Raw genomic sequence first — 20,309 nt, forward strand, 5'->3', positions numbered from 1 at the left:
CGGAGCGGCCAGGCAAACGCCCCAAAGGGAGGCCCGTAAACAGGATTCGAACACAAGACCGCAGTTTTCAGAAGCCTTACTGCCTCCGAATGCGAAGGCAGAGAACAGCCGTTCTGGCTAGCAGCTGTCAACAGCCCTCTTCTCAAATGTGAATTTGTCCAATCCTGCAGCAGGGAGTTCCACAGATTCGCCAGGTGACGACGACAACAACTTCTTGGCTTGCAAACCAACACAATGCCTTATCCATGAGTTAAAGGTAAAGGTAAAGGGACCCCTGACCATTAGGTCCAGTCGTGGCCGACTCTGGGGTTGCAGCGCTCATCTCGCTCTACTGGCTGAGGGAGCCGGCGTACAGCTTCCGGGTCATGTGGCCAGCAGGACTAAGCTGCTTCTGGCGAACCAGAGCAGCGCACGGAAACGCCGTTTACCATCCCGCCGGAGCGGTACCTCTTTATCTACTTGCATTGGTGTGCTTTCGAACTGCTAGGTTGGCAGGAGCAGGGAGCGAGCAACGGGGATTCGAACTGCCAACCTTCCGATCGGCAAGTCCCAGGCTCTGTGGTTTAACCCACAGCGCCACCCGCATCCCTTTTATCCGTGAGTTAGGCGTTCCCAATTGTGGGGCGGCGTTGCCCTTCCTTATCGCCCATTATGATTTATTTAATTCCCGCCCTCTTAAGGTCCCCAGGTCGGGTTACGGCGTTAAAGCGCTACATCGGAAACAGTTCGCCGGAAGTTGTGCAATGAGGCTCTCTGGGGAGGGAGTATCACAGCTCAGGGGCCACCACAGAGAAGGCCCTGTCCTCTCTCCCTAATTTCTGAAGGGGGAAAAGGAACTACGAAGAGGACCCCCTCCGCTGATCTCAGCACCCAAGAGGGTCTGTAGGGAAGGAGGCAGCCTCCGATAGGGCTTTGCTCGAACCCCCTGGATCAGGCCCAGAAACAAACTGGCAGCTGTTTTAGAACTGGGGGCGTTACATGAGATCTTAAAAGGGAAACCCGGCCAGGAATCCGGCTGCCGCATTTTGGACCAGCCGACGTTTCGGAGTCTGTCTTCAAGGGTGGCCCCATGTTGAGCGCTTTGCAGTAGTCCAGCCTAGAAGTTATCAGCGCATGCCAGCCAAAAGGGCATTGAATCCATGTTCAGAGACCTCGAAAAGGTGTGTTTGCTTCACTCCGGGCACACAATCAGGCCGATCCGGGATATACAGACACGGGGTTGGACTAGATGACCCTCGCGGGTCCCTTTACAGCTCTACGGTTCTCAGCTTCGCTCACAACCGAAGAGGGCAAGCTGGCCAATTCAGTGGTCTCCACTAAGTGCCCTTTGTTATTTGAGATCGGCACTTAATTTGCACGAATTCCAGACGCCAGAAAAAGCAACAAGGACAGAGGAACGCCGGGAGCATCCTGCTGAAATATTTCAAGATCCGCAGAGGGGCGGAAAACGGCAAACCTGCCCTCCAGGAGCCCCTGCCGCCTTTAAAGGCTTTCCTCTGGGCCTTGAGGTCTAGGAACTTGCAAAGGAAAATAAAAGGGGGTCTCTTCTTGGTCTTCCAAGAACTGCCGACTTTCAGGACAAGTTTACATGGACCCTGCAGTCCCAAGACATCAATATCGATACTGGTTATATTTAGTTTTTCCCGACGCCCTTGGGTGTCCCACTCCGATACACCCACGTGAAGGGCGTCCAAGGGGAAAGGCGCCTGGAAAAAGCACCCCGCAGTTTCCTCGCCCCCAAAGGCACGTCAAAATCATCAGCTGGGGTGTCCCCAGCAGGACTCCTGGGTTCCACCCTCAACTCGGAGAGCGAGGGGTATTGGGAGAGGTGAGGGGGCTGGGAACCAGGACGCCCGAGTTCCACGTAAAATGCAAAGCATAATAATATCTGGGGAAGAAGAGGGGAAGCAGCGTAGAACTGTAGGGTTGGGGACCCCCCAGAGGTCATCCATCTCAACCCGCTGCTGCTGCGATCACAGCTGAGGATTCCCTGGCAGGCCTCTGTTTCACAGCCTCCAATGAAGGACAGTCCACCGCCTTGCAAAGTTCAAAATTAAGAGGCGGGGTGTCTTAATTTTCTACAAAGCCTCAAGTGGGGTTTTTTTTGGGGGGGGGGTGTCCAGGCATCCCGCCGTCTCCTGACACTTATTCCCACCCCTCTCTCTTGCAACACCATCCCCTGCCGCCACCAAAACAGCAGTGCTACATCAGACTCTACTTTCCCTTCTTCAGATCTGTAAAATGGGCACGGGCGAGAAACCACACAACGGTTTTTTGTTTTGCTAGCGGGAGGTATTAAAATGTAAACACAGCAAAATATAAATACTAATGGAGGGGATAACATGGGTGTTTGCTGTCCCAGATCAGACCTCAGCCAGCACCCAAAGGGCCCCCCACCCTTAATTTTTATTTATTGATATCCCACCTTTCCCTCAAGGCGGCACGTAGCCCCCTCCTCATTTAACCCCTACAACAACCCTGGAAGGTAGGCTGGACTGAGAGAGGCAGAAACTCCAGGGTCAGACAGGGAGCTCAGAAGCCGAGTGGGAAGATTCGAACTCTGGTCTCTCCGTTCCTAGTCCCGACACTCTAACCACTAGGCCCCACTGTTTCTGTGGGGAAGAGGTGAGGCCGTCCGCCAACTCCAGGCGTCCACACAGCCCCACTGTCAAGGGAAGAGGGCGGGCCTTGCTGGGCCTATTTAGCGGTAATTAAAGGTCCCCAGATAAGTTCATTAAGCGGAGAGGGCCTTGGGGAAGCCGCCAGCTGCACCGAGAGGAGCTCTCAGGCGAGGGACCCAGGAGTCCGAGGAACCCAGGAGTCCTGCCTCCGCCTGGCAGCAAGCCTGCCCCATACCCAACAGGCACCCAGTTCCTCTTCCGAAGAACCCAGGCGTCCGGGGCCCCACCAAATATCCGGCTCAGATCCTTTTAACGCACACACACAAACACACCTGCTATATCCAAAGAACCCAGGTGTCCTGGCCCCCATCTCCCCATGGATTCTCTCTCTCTCTCCAGGCCCCCCATCTTTCCAGGGAACCCAGGCGTCCTGCGCCCCCCCAAAAAAAATTTCCCCTCCGCTTTTCACTTTGGGTAGGCCCCACATCGTTTGTGGAGAACCCAGGAGTCCGGCGGGGGACACATCTCTGCTGGCTACCCTGCAGATTTTTTTGGGGGGGGGGGGAGAAGAATAGAGAGAACAGACCCCCCCCCAAATTTGTGGTCTACACAGCAAGGTTGTGGGGTGGATCCTGTCTCTTGCTGGGGAAATGCATTAATCCCGGACTTCCTCCATTTGGAAGACCCTGTTGCAAAGTGGGGGGGGGGGAGAGAAAGAGGCCTAAAAATGGGGCGATGGGGGGGGGCTGTTTGACTAGGAAGGCTCCTTGGGCGATGGGGACGTCTTTTAAAGGGCACATTTTTGGCAGGGGGGCAGAAAAGTGGGGGGGGAGGAAAAAAAACCACCAAGTGGGGGGAAGAGGGGGGGCTACTGCTGCAGAGTGGGGGGGGGGAGGTTGCTATGGGGCGTGGGAAAAAAGGGCAGGAGGTTGCCAGGATGGGATTCCTGGGGGGGGGGCGGTTGCTAAGGAAGGGGGGGAAAGAAAAAAAAGGATCTTGGGGGGGGGAGAGACATGGGGGGGGCAAAGAGCTTGCAATAAACCAAGAGGGGGAGTGAAGGGTTTTGGGGCTGGGGGGGCTGCTCTTTGCAAAGGAGTGGGCGTTGCTATGGGGCAGCTGGGGAGGGGGGGGTTGCATATGCAATGGAGGGGGGCCGTTGCTATGGGGCAAGGAGCCTTCAAGGGGGGGGGGGAGAGATTAAAAAACCAACAGGCAGGAATTGTTAGGGGGGGGGGAGAGGGAGGGAGGCTGGCTATGGGGCGGAAGAAAAAGGAAACCCCCCCATTTTCACCCACCCCCCTTTCCACCCTGGCCCCACATACCTGCTGCTGCAGCCCCGCCGCCGCCTTGCTGGGGGGGGCAAGGGGGGAGGAGGAGGGGTGGGGGTAGGGACTCGTTTCCGCTGCTGCTGCTGCTGCTCCTCCCGCGGCGGAAGGATCGCGCTGTGGCGGCGCCTGTTTTCGCCTCTTCCGAGGCAGGCGCAGCGGCGGCTTCAGCTTCAATGGAGGAGGCTTCGGCCGGGACTCGTTCCCCGAGCGCGCGGAGCGATCTCGCCCCCACCCAGCCCCGGTGATGCGGCCGCCGCGCCCAGAGCCGGACGCGAGCGAGGGAGATACCAAGTGGCGCCCACTGGCGGAGGGGGGGGCGCGGGGAGGGGAAAAGGAAGAGTGGGGGCAGGGGGGACCCAACCGAAGTGGGGTTCAGAAGAATAAGAGACAAAATAAGAAGGGGAGTGAATATGGACCCTTTCTTTCTATGAAAGTTTCTTTTTTTAAAAAGAGTGGGACGTACCAAGTGGGGTCGCTTGGGAGAGGCCAGTGTTGGGAGAGGGGGGTATCCGGGAAAGACCAAGTGACTTTTTCGGGGGGGGAGGCAAAAACTCCACCCTGGTTTTTTTGCTTTGTTTTTTAAGCAAAGGGGGATTTCTTGTTTAAGGACATTTTTTTCTTCTTCTGGTGGGGAGGGTATGTTCCCTCCCAGCCCAGGGGGGGGGGGGAAATGAGTGGGGATTGGGTTATACCAAGTTTTTGGAAGGTGCTCCCCCCCCCCTCCATGCCTTTAACAAAATGTATTATTAATTGCAGAGAGGAAATGCTAATTTCAGTCTTAGCCATCAACTTCGGTCAAGGGGGGGGGGAGGAGGAGGGGGTGAGTCATTTCTTTAGGGAAGCAGCACCACCCAAAATGGGAGGCGGAGATGGTACAGTCCAGAACCACACACACTCAGTAACCTTTGCACAATTGTGTTGCACAAGCGCCCCAGCTCTCTCTCCCCCCCCGCCTCCTTCCTCCTGCTCTAAATAACTCTGGTCACTGCCAGCGCCTTCCCCTTGCACAAAAAAGCAGACAAGCAGACATTTTTTTCCTTTAACCTCCCTGCTCCCAAAAAAAGAACCCAGGAGTCCGGGAATCTGCGGGCTCTGAGCCTTTAAAAGCAGCAATCAACAGGTGCAGCTTGAATTCTGGCCCCATCTGTTGAATTTCTGCCTGCCAGGGCGGTGTTGAGAGGTTCAAGAGCCCTGCTTTCGCCACTAGACATCATCATCATCATCTTCATCATCGTCATCATCCTCCTAGACTCAGAGGAGCCAGGAATCCTGACCAGCTGATAAGAGGCAGAAACTTGAATTTTTCCTCTGCCTGAGGAAGGAAAAACATCATCGAGGGGGTGAAAAAAGAGGAAATTCGTGTGGGTGGGAGAGAGAGAGGAAATCCCCTTCCATCTCTTAAAGCCCTGGTTTGGAAAGGCTGAAAAGCACTGTGGGAGGTGAAGAGAAACCAGACCTTTTGAGGGGCTGGTTTGGAGCCCCAAAGCACCTACCAGGCAGGCAGAAAATCAACAGGAAGGGGCTTCCAGTCCAGGATAAAATGGACACCTGTTGGTTGATTGCCTGTCTGTTCTCCAGCTCTTAAGAGAGTCTCTTGTGCCCTCAAATGTCAAAATCCACAGCCGCATTGGAAAGGATGCACCTGCCAGATTTCTGCCTGTTGTTCAGCTCCTGAAAACTCCAGGACCCCTGTCAGGAAAACAGAATAATAGCAATTTTTTAAAAAGGAGAAAAACAACAACAATTGAAGCCCTGGGGGAGGGAGGACTGAAAGGCAAAGTGGGACTTGCAGAAGAAGACCCCTGAATTTTCAGGCAAATTTGGGGTTTAAAAGTACCCTGCTTTTTATTATGGGAGAGAGAATGTTTCAAAAGTTAGGGTTAGCTACCGCTTTTGATTGCCAATAAAAGCATTCAAATCATACGAGTTGGAAGGGGCCATCGAGTCCTCCCCCCCCCCCACAATACAAGAATCTCAACACATGGCCCCCCATCAAATTCGAAACCACGCCAGACTCTGCTTAGATTTTCAAATGGGCTAGCAGTTTTATTGCTGCCCCACTGGGAGCTGTTTGACAGGGGAGCGCAGTGGCATAGCGTCTTTTGCTGGTGCCCGGGGTGGTGAACAGCAGCCATGCAGTGGGAACCCGGCTAGCCAACACAGCCCTGGGCGGGCACACACCCCACCACGCTGCCCGGGTGGCAATTGGCCCAGGGGCCCAGCGGCAAGGTCAGGCCAGGCTCTGGGGCACAGAGATCCCCAGCGGCAGGCAGGGCAGGGACCCCTCTGCTCGCCCCCCCGCAAAATCATGCACCCAGGTCTACAGCCCCACTAGTCCTCCCCACGCTATGCCCATCCCCCGCTCCCAACTCCCAGTTCAAGAAAATATCTGAAAGAGGAGATGTTGTATGGGTGATTTAAACTACCACCCCACAGACTATGCATTTCGGTCATGACAAAGGGGGACATAGATCGCCAGGAACTAACCTCAGCTGCGGGAAAAACATGTCCCCCTCTTTATTTTTGACTCTTGGGCGCAGGAATTTAACCTTAATTATGAATCCCAAGGCGGAATTAAGATTGCCGGAAGAAATTTCAACAACCTCAGATATGCAGATGACACAACCTTGATGGCAGAAAGTGAGGAGGAAGTAAAGAACCTTTTAATGAGGGTGAAAGAGGAGAGCGCAAAATATGGTCTGAAGCTCAACATCAAAAAAACGAAGATCGTGGCCACTGGGCCCATCACCTCCTGGCAAATAGAAGGGGAAGAAATGGAGGCAGTGAGATATTTTACTTTCTTGGGCTCCATGATCACTGCAGATGGTGACAGCAGTCACGAAATTAAAAGACGCCTAGGCGCTCCTTGGGAGAAAAGCAATGACAAACCTAGACAGCATCTTAAAAAGCAGAGACATCACCTTGCCAACAGAGGTCCGTATAGTTAAAGCCATGGTTTTTCCAGTAGTGATGTATGGAAGTGAGAGCTGGACCATCAAGAAGGCTGATCGCCGAAGAACTGATGCTTTTGAATTATGGTGCTGGAGGAGACTCTTGAGAGTCCCATGGACTGCAAGAAGATCCAACCTCTCCATTCTGAAGGAAATCAGCCCTGAGTGCTCACTGGAAGGACAGATCCTGAAGCTGAGGCTCCAAGACTTTGGCTACGTCATGAGAAAAGAAGACTCCCTGGAAAAGACCCTGATGTTGGGAAAGATGGAGGGCGCGAGGAGAAGGGGACGACGGAGGACGAGATGGTGGGACAGTGCTCTCGAAGCTGCCAGCATGAGTTTGACCCAACTGCGGGAGGCAGTGGAAGACAGGAGGGCCTGGCGTGCTCTGGTCCAGGGGGTCACGAAGAGGCAGACACGACTAAAGGACTCAACAACAACAATTTACAATTTTTGTTTAACCCGCAAGAAATAAGGGTTTTTTTGGTGGCTAGGTTCAATTCTAATCCTTCTAACCTCCTTTGGGATAGGTTTGTGGGTATGGCAGAAGGAGACAGGATCTGCCCATGCAATGCCCACCTGGTGGAAACTCCAGCTCACATGGCCCTTAAATGTAAAATGCATGATGATCTCTGCCAACAATTTTTAGACCATCTATGTATCCCAACATGGAAACCAGAGACAGAGGTTATACGCTTCTTATTAGAGGGGAGAGACCAGGAGCTCACCAAGACAGTAGCTAAGTTCCTCTATTTGATTTTTTGTCGCCGAAGTACCCTACAGGATCCTGCCCTTGCTGGAGACCCACAGAGATGAAATAGATTGCTTGCCTCTTCTTCCCTTTGGCAAATGACTGTACGGTTGAAATGGCGATGAGATCACACTGGCCTATTTATTATGAATGTTTGTATGTGATACCAATAAAGGTTTGATGCCCTAAATGGCTGTGCCCGAGAAGAACTGTTTGTGGAACTGACCCGAGGGGCAGCAACTGTGGACTCCATTTTGATGCAACATGTCAGTGTTGCCGACTCCACTGGGAGCAGTGAACATCATGCTGTTAGATTGCACATCCGTGCAAATGTCCGATTTCTAAGAAAATCCAGCACGTCGCACTGGGTTTCAAAAGAAGAAACTTCCCCCCGAATGAGGAGGTTGGTAAAAAGGAAGTTGAAAGTCAAGGCGGGTCTGATCACTCCGAAATGTTTGGGACTTCTTTAAGGACACTATACAGTATTAGAAACTCAACTGGAGTTTGGGCTGCAGGTCTGGGAAGTGTGGTTAATGAGCAGAGTCAAAGAAGCTTTCAGAGGCCAGAAGGCTTCTTTCACAAAAGTGGATGTCTTTAAAAATAAAAATATTCATTTCCCTTTTTCATTCATTACATATACGATATATGATATCTTTATTGTTATTGTCCCATGCAGAACAATGAAATTGAGAAACTACATAAAACATTCAAAACCCGCTAAAAACTCTGAAACCCCATTTTAAAATGCACTATACTATAGAGACCCCTTATGCTGCGTTTAGAACCAGAATTGCATTTGCGTAGAAACTGTTTCTCAGGCGGCTAGTCTGAGAACCCTGGACCTTCTTCCAGAAGGCAGAACCTGAAAGAGATCATTTCCGGGGCGTGTACTATCCTGCGCTATCTCTGCAGCTTTCTTATGGCACCTGGAAGCGTAGATTTGATCCAGGTGGGAAGAGTGCACCCAATTATTCTCTCCGCAGTCTTTACAACCCTGGACAGCATTTTCTTTCCCCTGACCGTGCAGCTCCCAAACCACACACACAGAAACCATAAGTTAATACGCTCTCCACAGTGCAATGGTAAAATGCCATCAACAGGTCCTTTGAGAGATTATTTTTCCAGAGGATTCTCAGAAAATATAACCTCTGCTGTGCTCTCTTCATCAGGTCTTTACTGCTTTCTCCCCAGGTTAGGTCGTCTCTCAACTCCATTCCCAGAAATCGAAACCCCGAGACCTGTTCCACGCACTTCCCCTCAATAATGAGTGGCTGAATATTCAATTTACATTTCCTAAAGTCCACAATGATCTCTTTTGTTTTCTTTAAGTTAAGGAGTAAGTTCCCCCAACTGCTCAACTTCCTTCCTAGAGGCCGCCTCCCCCTCTCCAGCCGTGATTAAACCAACCACCATTGTATCATCTGCAAATGAGATCTCATCTCATCTTCATAACATTTGCTATGCATTCCTCCCTCGCCCCAACTTCCACTTCTGATTTATTTCTCCTTTCACCTTCTTTGCTACCTCCTAAAAGAAAAAAAAACCTACTAATAACGTATTTATACAATAACATACAATTTATACAATAACATACAATAACATAACAATAGCAAACACATAAAAACATAAAAATAACAATGAATACCCCATATTGTTTCTCTGTCTTCTACACATTTTCTGATACCAATAATGTGGACGTTTATTTAAATCCTGCCATCAAGTCTATCGACTTTCTTTGTTTTTGCAAGTATAAAATAGCAATGCTTCCCATTCTTTTTCAAAGTCACTGTTGTCTTTTTCTCTTAGTCTTGATATGGAAGGCGGGGCCATGTCTTCTTCACCTTCTTCTTCGCTACAATATATCCATTTATTTCCAATTGTCAATGTCAAAAGGGACTAAAATCTATAAAATTCATAGAAACTCAACGTGCCAATCGGCTCAATTTCTCTAGGACTCCATGACACCTCCCCTGTCCTGCATAATCCCTCCAGCAAGGTGTCAAGACCCTAATCCTGTCAAATCACTCTGCCAAGCCTTTCCTCCGGGCAACGCCAGTACATGGACCATTGTCTTCTCATCACCGGTACTCAGGATCAGTGGCGTAGCGTGGGGGGTGCAGGGGGGGCCAGCCGCACCGGGCGCAACATCTGGGGGTTAGGGTTAGGGGGCGCAAATCCACGGGTTAGGGGGCACAAATTACTTGCCTTGCCCCGGGTGCTGACAACCCACGCTACGCCACTGCTCAGGATGTGCTTATCTGCGCATATCTCCAGCTCTGCATATTTCCCCTCCCTCCTCCATATGTTAATCCTGTGTAACCCAACCTCTTCTTAATGTATTCATAATGTAACCGTGATGTATTTTGCACTGTATTCTGGGACATGGAGGGAAGTTTCAAAAGTTCATGTCACCCCTTTCTCGCTGTTGAATCTCGTCTTGAACCTGTTGCGCAATAAACTTGGATCTTCTGCAGCTTGCTCCTGTCCCCGGCTGAGCTCATTTTCCTCCGCAGGGACCCGCGGACTTAGCCCGACGAGCTGGGTGGCAGAGCAGCCTCGCACCCAGATTTTACCGTAACAGTCTGTCCACCATTTTTGCCAATTCTGCATAGTTCATCAACTTCTCCTGCCATTGTTCTTTAGCTGGTATTTCTCCAGTCTTCCAATTTTGTGTAATCAACGTTCTCGCTGCTGTAGTGGCATACATGAATAAAGATATACCAAAAGGAAAGAGGGAAAAGCGGGTGTCTTGCCGAAACGAAGAGATCTGAAAGGAACACAACTTCTGGCAAAAATAAACACGAGCAGACAGTAAAGGATGCGGGGAAAGAACTGGAGGAACACATTGCTAGAAACATGAAGGCTACCAACAGGAAGTTATTTTAAATATATTAGTAGCATGAAGACTCTTGAGAGTCCCATGGACTGCAAGAAGATCAGACCTCTCCATTCTGAAGGAAATCAGCCCTGAGTGCTCACTGGGAGGACAGATCCTGAAGCTGAGGCTCCAAGACTTTGGCCACCTCATGAGAAGAGAAGACTCCCTGGAAAAGACCCTGATGTTGGGAAAGATGGAGGGCACAAGGAGAAGGGGACGACAGAGGACGAGATGGTGGGACAGTGTTCTCGAAGCTACCAGCATGAGTTTGACCAAACTGCGGGAGGCAGTGGAAGACAGGAGTGCCTGGCGTGCTCTGGTCCAGGGGGTCACGAAGAGTTGGACACGACTAAACGACTAAACAACAACAACAAACTGGTTAAGTAGCAGGAAACATAGAGGAAGAATAAATGTACACAGGGCTTTTTTTAATGGGGGGATGCAGGGGTACACATACCCCTAAACATATTGTGTATCTGAGTTTGGCCTCATTGAGGGGCAGTACAGTGGTATCTTGGTTCTCAAACAACTTGGGACCCAAACACTGCAAACCCAGAAGTAAGTGTTCCGGTTTGCGAACTTTTTCCGGAACTCAAATGTGCTCCGTTTTGAATGTTACGCTTCCGATTTGAGTGTCATGCTGAGGTCTGCCTGTTTTTGCTATTTATTTTGCATTTTTGTGGCTTTGTTGTTTTGTTTTTGTGACCGTGTAGAACCCAGTTCAGCTGATTGCCTGATGGTGTGACTGCAGTACATTGTTTATTGCTTTCATTTTATAGATCAATGGTCTCATTAGATAGTAAAATTGCTGTTTTAGGGTTCATTTTTAAAAGTCTGGAACGGATCGATCCATTTTGCATTGCTTTCTATGGGAAAGTGCGCCTTGGTTTTGGAACGCTTTGGTTTTGGAACGGACTTCCGGAACGGATTAAGTTTTTGAGAACCAAGGTGCCACTGTATTTCAATATGAGTAGGAAAATGAGAGTAGCCCTAAACATTTGTTTTTTAGGGGAGGAAAGTACTGAATGGACAGTTCTCCAAATGGAGAGAAGTAGAAAGTGAGTCCTCCAAAGGATTGGGATTGGGGCCTGTGCTTTAAAACTTGTTCCTAAGAGTTAGGAGTGAGCAGTGATATGGCCAAGTTGGGTGATGATACTAAATTGTTCAATCAGTAAAATGAAGAGATTGTGAAAAGCTCCAAAAGGACTTCTCCAAACTGAGTGAATGGGGAGTAAAATAGCAAACACAATTCAATGTAAACAAGTGTGAAGTGATGCATGTTGGAGCAAAATAAAGTCTGAATATGCTCATGGGGTCAGAACTGGTGGTGACTGATGCAAGGAACCTTATTTCATATGTGGTGGACTTGTAAAAGGGTAAAAGACTACCGGGAAATGATCCTTGATGAATTGAAATAAAATGTTTAAAAGTACTTTCCCCGAAAAAGCCCAGAGTCCTTTCTGTTGGGGATGATTCCCAGGTGTCAAAAAAGGTTATTTATGTATGCCAATACTGCGGCCCATGTTTCGATAGCCCAAAAATGGAAAACGAGCGAGGTCCCAACCAAAGAAGAATGGCAACTTAAGTTGACGGAATATGTACAACTCGCAGACTTAACATATAGAATAAGAGAACAAGAAGATACGTTTAAAGAAGATTGGAAAACCTTTATTGCATATATGGGAAATAATTGTGTACATTTGAAAACGCCGGCAGCATTAAGATAAATTCTGCAGTGTAAGTAAGTTTAGATGGATGCAATAATGGAATACTGAATGGTATAGTTTTTGTAAGTTATGCAGGGGCTTATGGTATGTAAAATGAACCATGGAAAGAGAAGGAGGGAAAATCATTGCTATTTTAAGGATGTAAAATGAGTATTTTAAATTGTAAAGCAGAAAATGTAATTGAAATTATATAGCTCTATGAAGATGCCGACTCAGTGTGCAGCCGCTGTGAAGAAGGCAAACTGCATGCCAGGGATGATTAGGAAAGGGATTGGAAAATAAAGGTACCAGTATCATAATGCCATGATACAAATCTGTGGTGTGGCTGCGTTTGGAATACTGCGTAGGGTTCTGGTTGCCTCGCCTCAAAACGGATATTGTTTTTTAAATATTTTTTTATTAATTTTAACATATAAATTATAAAATATACCACAAAACTTATCACTTATACAGTCTTTTTAGACTTCCATCAGCACCTCTGATGATCCACTGTTTTAACCACTTCTTACGCATTTCTTAACTTTATATTGCCTTTACATCTCTTAACAAATCACCCTCCCCATTGTCCATTTTTACAATACTTCTAATAATACTCCTCACAAAACTTCTTGCAACCCTACAAACGTCATCTGTTCTTCACAATTACTTTTCAAATAGTCCGTAAATTTACTCCAGTCTTCCGTGAATTTCTGGTCTCGCCGGTTTCGAATCCTTCCTGTTAGTTTATCTAATTCTGCATAGTCCATTAACTTCATCCTCCATTCTTCAATCGTCAGTAACTCTTCTTGCTTCCATTTTTGGGCCAATAATATTCTTGCTGCTGTTATTGCATATAAAAAGAGCTTACATTCCTTTCTATTTATGTAACTCCCTACAATGCCCAATAAAAATGCTTCTGGTTTCTTTATAAATGTATATTTCAACATTTTTTTCATCTCATTATATATCATCTCCCAGAAGCATTTCACCTTTTTACATTCCCACCACATGTGATAAAATGTTCCCTCTTTTTCTTTACATTTCCAACATTTATTACTGACTTTATACATTCTCGCTAATTTGCCTCAAAACGGATATTGTAGAGTTGGGAAAGTTTCAGAAAAGGGCAAGGAAAATGATTGAGGGCTGGAGTCTCCCAGATGAAGGCAGATTACAACATTTGGGGCTTCTTAGAAAAGATGAGCAAAAGATGAGAAGTTAGAAGTGTATAAAATTATGCCTGGCAGGGAGAAACTTGGGAGAGAAATGTTAAAGTGCTGTCTAAAATGTATAAGATATTATTGGATTGGGAGTCAAAGGATGAACAAGTAAAACCTGCAGTGATACATTGGGCAATAGATATTGGTTATAATATAGATATGGAAGCGTGGGAACGATTGTAGAATAGGGATCTAATATTTACAGCATGCTATGGTTTATGGAGAAAGCTAGAGAGTTCCAGGAAGACATCTACTTCTGCTTCATTGACTATGCAAAGCCTTTGACTGTGTCGACCACAGCAAACTATGACAAATTCTTAAAGAAATGGGAGTGCCTGATCACCTCATCTGTCTCCTGAGAAATCTCTACGTGGGACAAGAAGCTACAGGTAGAACTGGATATGGAACAATTGATTGGTTCAAAATTGGGAAAGGAGTACGACAAGGCTGTATATTGTCTCCCTGCTTATCTAACTTACATGCAGAATTCATCATGCGAAAGGCTGGGCTGGATGAATCCCAAGCCAGAATTAAGATCACCGGAAGAAATATCAACAACCTCAGATATGCAGATGACACAACCTTGATGGAAGAAAGTGAGGAGGAATTAAATAACCTTTTAATGAGGGTGAAAGAGGAGAGCGCAAAATATGGTCTGAAGCTCAACATGAAAAAAACGAAGATCGTGGCCACTGGTCCCATCACCTCCTGGCAAATAGAAGGGGAAGAAATGGAGGCAGTGAGATATTTTACTTTCTTGGGCTCCATGATCACTGCAGATGGTGACAGCAGCCATGAAATTAAAAGACGCCTGCTCCTTGGGAGAAAAGCAATAATTAACCTAGACAGCATCTTAAAAAGCAGAGACATCACCTTGCCAACAGAGGTCCGTATAGTTAAAGCCATGGTTTTTCCAGTAGTGATGTATGGAAGTGAGAGCTGGACCATCAAGAAGGCTGATCGCCGAAGAATTGATGCTTTTGAATTCTGGTGCTGGAGGAGACTCTTGAGAGTCCCATGGACTGCAAGAAGATCAAACCTCTCCATTCTGAAGGAAATCAGCCCTGAGTGCTCACTGGAAGGACAGATCCTGAAGCTGAGGCTCCAAGACTTTGGCCACCTCATGAGAAGAGAAGACTCCCTGGAAAAGACTCTGATGTTGGGAAAGATGGAGGGCGCAAGGAGAAGGGGACGATGGAGGATGAGATGTTGGGACAGTCTTCTCGAAGCTACAAACATGAGTCTGACCCAACTGCGGGAGGCAGTGGAAGACAGGAGTGCCTGGTGTGCTCTGGTCCAGGGGATCACAAAGAGGCGGACACGACTAAATGACTAAACAACAACAAATGGTTTAAGAGAAAACTATATGAAAATATTATATAGATGGTATCTAGCACCGAATAAACTGGCAAGTGTATAAATCAAAATCGAGTAAGTGTTGGAAATGCAAAGAGTACTTTCTATCATATGTGGTGGTCTTGCAGAAAAGTTAAAGCTTACTGGGAAATGATATATAATGAATGGGAAAAGATGTTTAAAGTAACATTTGTATTAAAAAAACACCCAGAAGCCTTTCTCTTGGGAATTATAGGGACAGAACTAGCTAAACAGTATAGAAATCTATTCATGTATGCAGCTATAACGGCAAGAATATTGTTTGCCCAAAAATGGAAAGAAGAAGAAGTCCTGACGGAAGAAGAATGGATATAAAAAATTATGGACCGTGCTGAAATGGCGAAACTTACCAGAAAAATAAGAAATCAAAATAACAAACTTTTTATAAAAGAATGGAAATGGTTTATTGAATATGTACACATAAATTGTAAACAGATAAGGACATTGACTGGATTATTGTAAAATGTATTTCATAAGAGTGTCATAACAGTAAATACTTAAAGTATGCAGTAAATACTTAAATATGCAGGAAATGATAAAAACATTTTTTAATTTTTTTTAACAGTTTATTAACCATCTTATGTTACATCTGTATACGTTATCACATTACATTGCATATCTTATTATAGCATAACATGTATACAAAGTTTATATACAAAATTTATATAGCTAAAAAGAAATAGAAAAAAGAAAAACACAACACTATTCCCAGATCATATATGTACCAACACCACGGACTTCCTGTCAATCACGTTGTATAATCCTTTTTTTAACAAGTGAATGTACTCTTCTTGTTGTATATTTCTTTGCATTTTATCTAATACATTCGTATATCAAATTGTACCCTTAATCTTATTTCTCAATTCAATTTCTCTCCAACGTCAATCAAATGCCAGCATAGATAGTGAACCTTTACTGTATTTTTGAACATCTATCTTATATCTATCCCATTTTTCAAAAAATTTAAGGAACCGCAGAAAGAGGAGGAAGGAAGTCGAGATTTGAAATGTAAAAATGACTGGAAAACTATTGAAATGTGTATAACTGAAGATCATATAAAATAAAATAAACAAAATGTGCAGAGAAAAGGTTTTATTATTCCCTTCTAAGACTGCATCTCATGGATATCCACTGAAGCTGAATGCTGAAAGATTCAGGAAAGATAAAAAGAAGCTCTTCTCCATGCAGCGAATAGTTAAACAGTGGAACTCCCTGCCACAGCAGGCAGCAGCGGCCCACAACAGGAATCCCTTTGGAAGAGATTGGGCAGAGAAGGCCTTTGATAATATGTCATGGAATTTTATGAAAAAGAATTTGGAGTTAATGGATATGGGACAATCTTTTCTCAAAGTTATAGGAGCTATATATTCAGAACAGAAAGCTAGATTAGTAGTGAATAATGTATTAACAGATAATTCTGAAATTACAAAAAGAACAAGACAGGGGTGTCCGTTGTCATCACTATTATTTCTAACAGTCCTTGAAGTCGAGAAATATAAGAGTGAATGAAAATGTAAAAGGAATTAGAGTTGGATCCAAAGAATATAAATCGAAAAGCGTTTGCTGACAATTTAGTAATAACGGTAGCAGAACCCCTGTCCAGTGGACCTAAAGCACTGGACAGGTTTGAGGAATTTGGACAAGTAGCCGGTTTTAGACTTACAGGTGAAACTTGGAAAATTAGAATATTGTGGGAAAGTTCATTTATTTCAGTAATTCAACTTAAAAGGTGAAACTAATATATGAGATAGACTCATGACATGCAAAGCGAGATATGTCAAGCCTTTATTTGTTATAATTGTGATGATCATGGCGTACAGCTGATGAAAACCCCAAATTAACAATCTCAGAAAATTAGAATATTAAATGAAATCAGCAAAACAAGGACTGCAAATAGAGCAGCATTGGACCTCTGAGAAGTAGAAGCATGCATATGTACTCAGTACTTGGTTTGGGTCCATTTTGCATCAATTACTGCCTCAATGCAGTGTGGCATGGATGCTCTCAGCCTGTGGCACTGCTGAGGTGTTATGGAAGACCAGGAAGCTTCAATAGCAGCCTTCAGCTCTTCTACATTGCTCGGTCTCATGTCTCTCATCTTTCTTTTGGCGATGCCCCATAGATTCTCTGGGGTTCAGGTCAGGCGAGTTTGCTGGCCAATCAAGCGCAGTAATCCCATGGGCAATGAACCAGGTTTTGCTACTTTTGGCAGTGTGGGCAGGTGCCAAAGTCCTGCTGGAAAATGAAGTCAGCATCCCCGTAAAGCTCGTCTGCAGAAGGAAGGATGAAGTGCTCCAAAATCTCCAAAATCTGCATTGACCCTGGACTTAATGAAACACAGTGGACCAACACCAGCTGATGCCATGGCTCCCCAAATCAACACAGACCGTGGAAACTTCACACTGGACTTCCAGCATCTGGCATTGTGTGCCTCCCCATTCTTCCTCCAGACTCTGGGTCCTTGGTTTCCAAACGAGATGCAAAAGCTGCTCTCATCAGAAAAGAGATTTGCTCTATTTGCAGTCCTTATTTTGCTGATTTCATTTAATATTCTAATCATCACAATTATAACAAATAAAGGCTTGACATATCTCGCTTTGCATGTCATGAGTCTATCTCATATATTGTTGTTGTTTAGTTGTTTAGTCGTGTCCGCCTCTTTGTGACCCCCTGGACCGGATCATGCCAGGCACTCCTGTCTTCCACTGCCTCCTACAGTTTGGTCAAACTCATGCTGGCAGCTTCGAGAACACTGTCGCACCATCTCGTCCTCCGTCGTCCCCTTCTCCTTGTGCCCTCCATCTTTCCCAACATCAGGGTCTTTTCCAGGGAGTCTTCTCTTCTCATGAGGTGGCCAAAGTCTTGGAGCCTCAGCTTCAGGATCTGTCCTACCAGTGAGCACTCAGGGCTGATTTCCTTAAGAATCAACACCATTACTGGCCCCAACAACATCACACATACCATCTCGGGACTATTTAATTGCTCATCGTCTAACATTGTGTATGCCATAAAATGCCAACAGTGTCCTTCAGCTCTCTATATTGGACAAACAGGCCAGACCTTACGCCAAAGAATAAACGGACATAAATCGGACATCAGGAATCACAAGACAGAGAAACCAGTAAGAGAACACTTCAATCTCCCAGGACATTCTATACAAGATCTCAAAGTAGCTGTTTTACTACAAAGGAATTTCAGAAATAGACTGGAAAGAGAAGCTGCTGAATTACAACTTATCACCAAACTTAAAACCATGGAGAAACCTGGTCTGAACAAAGACCTTGGATTCTTATCTCATTATACATGACAAAGCCATTTTTCACCTTTTCACCGAACCTTGCTTTTTCCTGTAAGACCTATTGCAGTCGTTAAGAGTCGTCAACAGGCTCATCACAGCTATCTGCCAATCACCCATTCCCACCACCCTTCTGAGTAATACCCCTCCCCACCTTCTCACTATATAGAAGGGTCTGGAAACTTCTGTTTCAGTGTATCTGAAGAAGTGTGCATGCACACGAAAGCTCATACCTAGAACTAACTCAGTTGGTCTTTAAGGTGCTACTGGAAGGAATTTGTTTTGTTTTTTCCTTAAGAATGGAGAGGTTGGATCTTCTTGCAGTCCATGGGACTCTCAAGAGTCTCCTCCAGCACCAGAATTCAAAAGCATCCATTCTTGGGCAATCAGCCTTCTTTATGGTCCAGCTCTCACCTTTTAAACTGAATTACTGAAATAAATGAACTTTTCCACGATATTCCGAGTTTCACCTGTAGTAAAACAAAAACAAATATGTTAGTTAAAAAGAAAACAAAACTGGGACAACTCCATGGAGAAGGAGAGCGCAATAAGCATCTGCTAGCCACGATGGCTCTGCACTGTCAGAGACACTAATGCTTCTGAACACCAGTTCGAATCCTGCTGGGGGGCACGACTTCCCACTGGGAGAAACTGGCTGGCCAATGTGCAAATGATGCTTGCCTCAAGGCGGCAGCCGCCTAATCCAACAGGACTCTTCTTCTTCTTCTTCCTATGTGCCTTAAGGGTCTCATTCTGCCTTTTGCCCCCCTCCCAACACTGTAAAGGGGTGGCAGCACCCCCCCCAGTCTCCCTGGATTTCAGCTGCCCCCACCGCCTTGGCTCCTTTAAGAATGCAGCTGTTCTCTCTTCTCATTGTCTCCAATGGCAGCCAATCAGGGATTCCGCTGGTCGGGGGGGGGGGTGCGGAGCTCTGATTGGCTATGACGCATCCCTTACTCCCCCCCACCCCCCTTCCACCTTGATCTCTCCCTCCCTCCCTCCCTCCGCAGCCCCCTCCCCTCCCCGGGTCGCTGTCCACTGGCCTGGGTGCTGAATTCTCCCAACCAGCCCTGCCCCGTCCGTGGCAAGACCCCCCCGCCAGCCAGAGCCCGGGGGCTCTCAGACACCCACCCACCTACCTACCCACCCACCCACCCAATCCGGAGCATTGCAAAGGGGCGCTGGCGCTGCCTGGGAGCCGCGATGAGCGGAGGGGTCTACGGAGGAGGTAAAGGCTGGGTTGCCATCGGCGTTGCAGCTGTTTGGCTTGGGGAGGGGGGTTCCCGGCAGCCCCCAGCCCCCCAGATCTGGGCCCTGCATGCATTTGGTGGCGGGGCACCCCGAGGAGACCCTTTGCCGCCAGCATCTCGGTCCCCCTGCACCCCAGCAACAGCTGCATTCCTGCACTTGGCTAGGGCGGCTGGAGAGGGTGTTGCGCCCGTGCGCCCACCCTGCTCATCACTCCGAGCTGGGGGCTCCCTCCCAGCCAGCCAGGAGGGCAGGGGAAACTGCGGAACTCACCCCCACAGGAAGCAGCGGGGACCACCAAGCCGGAGGAGGGGGGAAATTCACGGAGGAGAAGCCTAGCGACGGCTACCGGCCGCAAGGAGCGGAGAGATGCGCTCTTGCGCGCAAAGCCTGCTCGCTGGGTTGCCCAATGAGGCATCCGGTTGGCCACTGGGAGAAGAGGATGCTGGACCAGGGGGGCCGCCGGCCTGGTCCAGCAGCCTCGAGGGTCCTTATGCATAGTCCAGCTCAGGTGCCAACCTGGAATTGAGTCAGATCCTTGTAGTTTTTATTGTCCCTGCTGAATGTGACTTGGCTCGCTTCTTTGAGCTGCCTGATTCCTCAGGTGTTGGTTTAATGGGGCACCAAAAGGTCGTTTTCCTGCTTCTGCTATGCTGAGTGAAGATAGTTGTACTTTACAAGGCACCCTTTGATGTGCTGGTGCTCTCCAGTTCTTTTGGACTACAGCTCCCATCATCCCCAGCCAGTGATGGGAGTTGTAGTCCCAAACAGCTGGGTGGGTGGGTGTCAGCCTGTCAAGCGGCTATAGATCAGGCATATAGGCAAATTCAGCCCTCCAGGTGTTTTGGGACTACAACTCCCATCATCCCTAGCTAACAGGACCGGTGGTCAGGGATGATGGGAATTGTAGTCTCAA

At 47.3% G+C, this 20,309-nt stretch overlaps 1 protein-coding gene and 1 long non-coding RNA gene across 2 annotated transcripts in view; both read left to right on the forward strand.

Annotated features, from left to right (window-relative positions):
* The window catches only part of LOC309326849, a 131,421-nt gene that overhangs the window by 21,607 nt on the left and 89,505 nt on the right, over positions 1-20,309 (forward strand). The window lies entirely within an intron of this gene.
* ACTL6B (actin like 6B) overlaps positions 19,136-20,309 on the forward strand; it is a 29,487-nt gene continuing 28,313 nt past the window's right edge. Inside the window, exon 1 of the mRNA XM_081835747.1 lies at positions 19,136-19,373. Coding sequence (XP_081691873.1) covers positions 19,349-19,373 — 25 coding nt within the window. The 5' untranslated portion in view covers positions 19,136-19,348. The remainder of the gene's footprint in view (positions 19,374-20,309) is intronic.

The sequence above is a fragment of the Podarcis erhardii genome (genome assembly GCF_964252035.2).
Source record: "Podarcis erhardii genome assembly, chromosome: 13".
In the NCBI taxonomy this organism is placed as follows: Eukaryota; Metazoa; Chordata; class Lepidosauria; order Squamata; family Lacertidae; genus Podarcis; species Podarcis erhardii.